We start from the raw sequence: 9282 nt of genomic DNA, 5'->3' as shown, positions 1-9282 counted from the left end.
TCCACCCAATATGGGCTACGTCCTCGGTGGTGGTTAGCATGCTTGTATTATGTGAAGAATAAATGGAGTTCTCAAGAACTCATACAATGGAGAATTACACTTGGAGAAGAAGAATAGAGAAAGAGAAGGATTTGTGTTTGGCTTAGGGTTAGAATCAACTTAGGGATGTGTGTAGGGACTTCTATTTATATTAGAAGTCATGTACAAGTGTTGGGGCAAAAGCCCATAAAGATACAATCCCGTATAACTTATCGCGCAAGAAAATAGAGGACGCTGCTGCACCTCGCTCGACTAGTCGAACAGAAATTGGCCTGGTCGAGCGGCTTGGGGTTTCGATCGAGCACAAGATCAAAAGGCTACTGACTTGGTTGAGCCACTTCATTCGATCGAGCAGCCCATATGTTTGGTTGAGCGGCTCATTAAATGTCTCATTCATCATTATGCATACACATACATACATCCACATACCATCAAACTCATCAAACTCCATTGATATACTCAAAATCACACTAAACTCCAACAATAATATCAAGAAGATATGTATTGACTGGGATTTACAAAAGGACATGTAGTAAGAACAACACAAAGGAGCAATAATGTGTGAAGTTGAGGTTTGGTAGCCTAACACTACACTTGATTCTTCATTGAATTATAAAAAAAGGAGGTAAAGGTAAAGCAAAAGGATGTATCCCAAGATTTTTGGCAAACTATACCATGTCATTATATCATATATTTAGGGACAACTATTATAATTAATGGATTTCAGGTCCTCTCATATTTAGATTATGACTTATTTGATTAAAAATCCTATTAATATTGAATTATATATATTATAATCCTCCCTATATAAGCTATTAATCCCATTTATTTTTGATCACCAATTACTTATCACTCTTAATTTATATTTTATTTATAATCTATAAGTTGAAACATAATCATGTAGGAACTTGTTTTATTTGTTTTAATACAAGGATTATTAATATCAATTTTTTATAATTTCTAATTATGAATAATTGTATTGATTCAGTTAAAAATATGAATGCTTTGTCTCTATAAGTTTGTCTAATTAACTAGTAAGTTATAATGATATAAAATCAAGCAGAAATATAAAGCAAATTTAATAGGATGAAAGCGAGTAGAGATTTATCGAGTGCGATAAAAACTTGATCATCTTGTATCATCTTCACGCCTCTTCTATCATTTGGAACAAGGATAAGCTACAATGAACCTATATTCAGATTGACTTCATTAAAAGTTAAAAAACAAAAAGATAAAATTGAATAGTAAGGTTTATATATATATATATATATATATATATATATATATATATATATATATATATATATATATATATATATATATATATATATATATATATATATATATATATATATATATATATATATATATATATATATATATTATTGCATTATTATTGTAGCTTAACTTTGTAAAATTGTAAGTGAAAGTTTATTGGAAGATACAAGGCACCTAATTACGAGGGAGTTCCTAGATAGAGGTCAAACCTTGTTGGGTACATAAGTTAGCAGAAGTAGCTAATGATAAGAAAAGTGGCATTTATTAAGGATTAATCGATAATAATTAGAATATTTTATGGTTTGATGAAAGAGCAATTGAATCTCAATATGTTTCATTGAAAATGTAGTGGAAATTCACAATTTCTCAATTTGAGGTTCTTTGATTCTTACCTCTAAATTCTTGGGTTTGGCAGATCTTATTATTCTGACAAATCCCATTAGTGATGTAAATCAAATGGAAGATCTCATCCTAAAAGACTAGATTTGTTGGTGGGAGAGCTTATTTTATCTATAAAAACGTTATAAGGTGTCCTTACAATCGATTTGAGACAAGTCCTATAAATTGCAATGGGCTTAAATCCATTACCACTACATTTTTTAGGATGAATCACATCAAATTTGACGGAAAAACTCTATATGATTATATGAAATTTATGAAATATGTATGAATGATGTAGGGGCGGAGTAAGAATTTTGGAGGTCCTGTTTATTTTTGCGATAATTTTTTAAAATAGGACCCTTTAAAAATAATTCAAGACAATTATGAAAAATTGAAAATTTCGGTCTAAAAACCACTTTTTATTGTGTAGCTAAACTAAAACATAAAACTCAAATAATAAACGTGTTCTTGACTAAACGAACTTCTAATAGTAATTTACAAAAACAAAAACACAAAAAACCAATTGTAAATTATCCTTAAACTAGAAATAGAAATGAGCAATGACATAGAAAAAATCAAATAATAAACTCTACTTTCCCATAAACCAATTGTAAATTAACTTGAAAACTCAAACTTTCGATTTCCTACAGTAATAATTGCATTAATTAAGTCATTAATCAAAGAACACAAACCAAATAAGAAAGATTATACAAAGAAAAAGGATCTGAATGATTAAATCTAACAATCAACAAAAAATTAAAACTTAATTAAATAAATAAAAACCTTGAGACTAGAGTTGAAGATTTTAAGTAATTTTCTCTTTGCTAAATCAACTACGAGAAATTATAAATCTTAAAAATAATTCTAATGGTTTAAGAATTGATTTTATAAAGACATTAAATTTCCATCATCTTAAATAAAAGTTGATTCAAAAAAAACTATTTTAACGAAGAAATTAATGGAGTCTTAAAAAAAGAGGAAAGATTGGAGTAATGAAGAAAGAGGCGGGCATTGGAAAGAATCTCAATGACATTAAACGCGTGGGCCCCACTTTGATTATTTCCAAAACCAAAATATGCATTATTTTTAAAAATCAAAATATTATTTTTGTTAAGATTTGAACCCTAGTCAGCGTATTTTTATTAATTGCATAATTTAATATTTGAGGCCCCTTATTTCTGCGGGTCCTAAGTGATTGGCTACCCGGAATGGGCTCAAAACTGGGCTTAGAATGATGCAATTACTAGTTCATGATCTAGCATACCTAACGATTTTCCATTTTGATTTGATCTATTCATTTGTAAATCTATTCATTCGATTGTAGGCATTTTCGGAACACCTCTTAACGGTTTGTTTAGTATAAGTTCTACTTCCCCATCGAAGTCCATTTATCTCAACAAACCAAGTTACATTGAGTAGTGAGAATCATAGACTTATAGGTTAGTCTAGTAGTTGAAGGCTTTTCCTTTCACCTTCAGATAAAAGTTTGATTTTCACCACCTATTGGATGGATTGATTTTCTCTTCCTCTTCATGAATTATTTGGTTTCGATGATAGGGGACTAGCAAAACGACTCTAAATCAAGTGCACTTTTATTTATATGCAGATGACGTTTGCTATTGACGTTTAATCGTCAACCTCTTTGTTACAAGAGTAAGCCCGTGCGCATTCAACTCCCCAAACCTTGTAGAAGTGAACAACTAGATAGAAGTCCCTTAATGATGTTAGTGTATTAGAATAGAATCGTGCAGTCGCATAAGGTACCGGTAGTTGCACACAAATCGGTTTGACAGTGCACGATTTCAAAGTTAACAAAATTTTGCTTTTCAACCAGCGGGGCGGGAGTCCGACAAGAGACATGTAGACATGTAGTTGAACAATCTCAAACTTACCTACATTTACTGCAAAGTTGAAATCATTGTGTTCTACACAAGGAGTAATATTTCATACATCCAACACCAAGACCTAGCATATTTATGTAGAAAACAAAAGAAAATACTAAATAAGATTACAGTATTTAATGGGGGCAGGAAAAAGATTACTCACATAAAAAATCATTCGAGCAGTCATTCGGCAACAGAATCTTCAGTGTTATGAACCTCGCTTTTGATTTCCGGCAGCGTGTCCAAATCAATTCTAGACTCCTCGTCCTGTATAAGCGTGCTGTTATCGGAAGCATCGATAGCGTCCTGTTGAGTGGCGTCTGTATTCTCGTTTGAGTGAGACTCGGAATTTTCATCTGTGTCATCTTTTCCGCTGTCTTCTGATTTCACAGCCTCACTTGCATCACCAATGGAGTTCTCTTTTGCAGATTCCGTGACATTTTTACCATTCGAAGAGTCAAAAGAAGATAATGGTGTGTTGGTATTTGGTACATTCTCGGTTCTAATTTCAGCCATTTCCTGATGATTCTTGTCGTCTGTTGGTTTGAGTTCAACCGAGATATTTTGGGACAAATTGGAATCAAATGCTATTTGGGTTCCATTAGAAAGCGAAGTAGCGGAAAGTTCTCCATCAGTAACGGTTGAATTACTAGTGATTTCAGGCAATGTTGCATTCCGAATTGAGCTATCATCCGGCTTTGTCGTGTTGACCTCACTTATCTTCTGTTCGGTAATCGTTGCATTAGAAGCTGCACTATTAACATCTTTTGTTTGAACCTCTTGAATCAACTCATCACTATTAATAGAGCTTTTTATTTCATGCTCTAATCCCACGTTGATTTTCCCATAAATTTCCCGTCCATGACTCATAGTCGCATTCTTGGTTTCCTGATCCACCGACTGAACATTATGAGCAACTTCGCTCGAAGCATCATCTGCCTTATATAGCTCTTCTTGGGCTTGACGGGTGTTTCTCTCTGAATCATGATCTTGATCATCAGAAGCGCCTTCTTGTTCACCGTGGTCGTCTTTATCAACATCACCGTTTTCTTCGAGTTCAGTGTGATCTTCCTTTCCCGATTCATCATTTTCCTCCTCTTCGGGATGACCTTCTTCATGGCCGTCCTCACTTTCTTTATTTTCTTCATGGTTTTCTTTAGTGTCGCTCTCTTTGTCTTCGCTGGCTTTTTCTTCATCTACCTCTTCCTCTTCCGTCTTTTCTAGTTCATGCTCATCTATGTCATCATCTCCGCCTCCTCTTTCATCATCTTTCTCTGTAACTCGAGAAATTTCTTGTTCCGATTCATCTTCTTCGTGTTTATTTTCTTCCTCTTCACCATCTTTATCTTCTTCATCTTCATCGTGATTTTCACCACTTTTTGTTATCTCCGTAATCCTAGGGATATCTTTTCTCCCAAATCTTTGAATCTCACTATCACTTTGCACATTTTTCACAACCTTCTCATCCGCTGACTCGAATTCCTTCCTCTTCTCATGAGAATGTTTGACTTGGTAAAGTAACCAAAAGCAAACAGCCACCAAGACACATATTTGCAAAATGTGCTTCACTTTTATTCCTTTGGATCTATGGTTCCTATTAGGAGGTTGTTTGTACATTGTAATAAACTTGGTCTGCAGGTGCAGCAGCAGGTCTCCTGAAAAACAAATAGGTAGGAGAAAAACTCCGAGTTTAAAAGCAAATTACGATAGAAAAACTAATCAAACATAGCAAAGCCGTTATTCAGCATATGTTTTTGCAATCATACTTCAATAATAAGGCGTTCCTAAGCTCATCATGCGGTCTTTTCAACGAAAAAGTCAGTGAATTATGAAACGCAAAAGCTCTACAGCTATCCAGTTACAGCATTTCTTTTCACGGGACAAGCTGCAAGTCATATGAATTTTGAACCTCTTGAAGACAACAGTCGATGAATTCCAAAACAAACCAAGGTGACATAATAAAAATTCCCGAGGAAAGCTTTTCCAGCAATCAGAATGATGCTGATAAATAATTTTCAAGTATGTGCTTGACATGAAGCCAAAATGGCGAAAACAACAATATCTTTCAAAATAAGAAGAAATTTTATACAAACATAGTGCAAAAATATGGTATTGGTTACAGTTGCGGTAATAGTTGCGAAACGGAATTCACGGTAGACGCGGATGATTTTGTGGTCAAGGCGGCCTAAAATCTGGTTGCTAGTAAACTGAAAAACCTCTACGATACGGTCAAGGTGCGGTGATTCGGCCTTGATTTTGTGCTATGATTGGAACATGGAATTTGTGTAAGATAATTTCTCCTTTGATCTCTCACACTAGTTATGCAGAATCCAGGTTTACTCCATAATCCGTATTCATTGAAATAAAAATATTTCAGATAATGAGACTCTCTGAAAAGAAGTTATACATTTGATACAAAGAGTATACCAAGTAAAACATAAAGCAAAGACATTCCATTTCCTTAACATGTTAAATTCCAAAAGTCACTCCCTAAAGAAATAATGATATGTTTGGATAGAGCAAATATGTAGGGGGATGACAATTCCTTGTATACCAAAAGGGGAGGGAGGGAAATGAAGGGAAGGGAATTGGAGGGAAGAACTCCTTTACATTTTGTACAAAACAAATCCAAAGAAGGGGAGGAAATGGAGGGATTGCAATTCCTTGTATACTAAAAGGGCAGGGAGGGAAAAGAAGAGAAGGGAATTGGAAGGACGAACTCCTTTTTTGTACAAACAAATTCTTCTACTATTGAAAATTTTAGAAAAAAATATAATTTTTCCTTCCATACCTTCCCTTCCCTTCCCTCCGCTCCTTCTCTTTTACTTTATAAAATGTTATCCAAACAGAAACCAAGTCTTGAGTCCACGATTGGCCTCTCGTATATAGAAGCATATACTTTGAAATGTAAGACAGACAAACAATCCAAGTTGCGGAATAAGCAATGACCACATTGAAACATTAAAACCACATACATATTTTAGGGCTCCATTGCTTGAAAGTCCTGAACCAACAGTGAAGCTAAAAAAGGAAGGTAACGGTCCATAGTTGGCATAGTACATCAAAGTATCAACCAATTTACAAATTTCAAAGTCAGCAACTTTAACCATGAAAGAACAATCTCCTAACCAAACAAAACACCAAATACCATAATTTAATGAACAATCAAGAAAATTAGCTACAAGTAACTCATAAAAGATTTAGAAAAACCCACAATAGCAAAAACCCAATTCGCAAAATCAATCAAGACCAACACTTTTATTAGAGTATATAACATATTTTGGGGTCTCAACCATCAAACTAAGATTTTAGTTGAGTTGGTTCCATGACATGGTATCATAGCTCAAAGAACCAATCCAACTAAAAGCTTAAACTTATGGTTGAGACCCTGGAATACATATGTTGAGCATGCCCTCTCACACAAGAGCCCTTTGGGCTAGAAGAGTGAATGCAACACAGGTCTTTCTCACACCTGGTGTTAGATATTCCACTTTAAATGAGAATTGGTTGAGATTCGAACCCGAAACCTCCTGTCACCCTGGCTTCTGATACTTCCTCCGTTCCAATTTACTTGCAACATTTGTTTTTTCATGCAGTCCAACGCACTAATTCAATCCTTAATATCTCTAATTATGTATAATAAAAATTATAAAAATTTGATATTAATAATCTTTACAATGACACGAATCAAACAAGATCTCACTTGACTATATTTTAACCATTAGATTAAAAACTAATCATAAATTAAAATTGATGAATGAATAGTGCTATTTTTACCAAATGATGCAACTAATATGGAACGGAGAAAGTACCATATCAAGGAACTCAACCAAAAGCGTGGATCGTTAAAGCTGCGAGATATGTTATATACTCTAACAACTTTAACAGTCAAATTAACAAAATTTAACTTCCTTCATAGCATGAAACGAAACCCAAAGTAGAAATTCTAAGAACAGCACATATCATAAATCAGAACACCATTCAAAAACATTAATGTCGGCAAAAATTAGCACAATATGGAAATCGAATTGAATAATGAGAGACTTTTACACAACAAGAAGCAACCAACAATGGTTTAGTAAAACCCAGAAAAACGAAAACCCAACATTAAGACACCAAAACCAGAACAGATAATCAGAATACCCAATTCACAAACAAGATCAAGAACACTAATTTAACACTCAAATTGACAAATTCAGTTTAATCCACAAAATTAACCAAAACCCACAAAGAGAAATTCCATTAACAACACAAAATTAGCAGAATAAGAAATGAATAACAGTGAAATAATCAGAAAGAGAGATTTTTACCTACTGCCTACAGGAGAAGCACAGAGCTGAAATTCAGTGATGCAATTAGTAATAGAAACAATACTAGAAATGGGATTTGATCAGAATGCAAAAGGGAATGAAGTAAAGAGCAAAATTGATGAAACAATGTGATTTTTTTCACTCTCAAACAGAAAAATGTCATTCAACCAATTCAATCTAGTTAGAGAGAGAAAGTGATGAAATTGGAGACAGAAATCGTGTGAGTATAACCTTGCAAAACGTGGAATAATTTAGAGAGAAAAAAATAAATAATTGGTAAAATAAATATAGGAGTATTTTTTATATGTGAGTATGAGATGAGTGATGACACAAAATTTGTCAATTTGATGAGAGAATTTTTAAAAGCTAATTTGATTTTGTAATTTTATAAAATTTAGGAGTGATTTTGCTAACATTTGATTTTGGAATTTAATAGATTTAGTAGTAGTAATTTTGTCAACATTTGAATTTAGAATTTTTAGATTTAGTAGTGATTTTGTTAACATTTGATTTTGGAATTTTATAAAATTTAGTAATGATTTTGTTAACATAATTTTTATTTTAATCATATTTGATATGAGGCAAACAAAATTTTCATATCATACAATCTAAAATTTCATATGACATTCTTATAGTGAATTGTTATATGGAATATAACTGTCAGCTGAATAAACAATTTATACCAAAGTTAACATCACCTATTCCTTAATATATGAATAGCCTATAACAATTTACAATAAGATATGTTCTTTTAAATTTTTTTTTGAATATTATATTTTTGAATTTAAAACTAAATAAGATTTTCATTTAAGATTTCTTAGAATATTTATTTGCTATTTAATGTTGAAGTATTTGCTAAATAATAAATTTTCTTCATCAAAAACAATTTTGACAATGACAAAAAATCATTATGATAACGTTGTTAAAAGATTACCAAAATTTGTCTTAAAAAGTATGAGAATTTTAATTAATACTTGTATCTTAACAACCTAATTTTTTTCATTAAAAACACAACATATTCTAAAATTATCTATCTATTTTACAAAAAATATTATAATTTTATACTAGTAATATTTAATTGCATTTCTATTAAAAATTTATATTCATATATATTTTTAAATGAACAACTTTATGCGTAGCACGAGTTTCTATATTAATATAAAATACATATAATGAATGTCTTAGAATTAGAAGCATTAAAAATTGTCTTGGCAATATCATCAACTACAAACAAATTTATTTAATGTTTTAAAAATAGTAGTTTACAATATTAAATGTTACTTAGTAAGACAATCTCAATATAAAACGTATTTTATAAATTAATTAAATAATTTAATTAATAAATTATAAAAATGAATTTTTTATTATTAAAATTGTCTTATTAAAAGTTG

At 31.9% G+C, this 9282-nt stretch overlaps 1 protein-coding gene across 1 annotated transcript; it reads right to left on the bottom strand.

Moving 5' to 3' along the window:
- Positions 1-3565: 3565 nt before the first annotated feature.
- Positions 3566-8178, bottom strand: LOC130806377 (uncharacterized). Its single transcript, XM_057671423.1, has 2 exons — positions 7892-8178; positions 3566-5236 (listed from the first exon to the last, which is right to left on the bottom strand). Exon 2 carries the CDS (start codon positions 5196-5198, stop codon positions 3765-3767), a length of 1434 nt encoding a protein of 477 aa, XP_057527406.1. The 5' UTR covers positions 5199-5236; positions 7892-8178; the 3' UTR covers positions 3566-3764.
- Between the last annotated feature and the right edge of the window lie 1104 nt (positions 8179-9282).

Source organism: Amaranthus tricolor, chromosome 2, assembly GCF_026212465.1.
Source record: "Amaranthus tricolor cultivar Red isolate AtriRed21 chromosome 2, ASM2621246v1, whole genome shotgun sequence".
Classification (NCBI taxonomy): domain Eukaryota; kingdom Viridiplantae; phylum Streptophyta; class Magnoliopsida; order Caryophyllales; family Amaranthaceae; genus Amaranthus; species Amaranthus tricolor.
The sequence above is the reverse complement of the archived record's forward strand: the minus strand, read 5'-3'. Positions and strand labels throughout refer to the sequence as shown.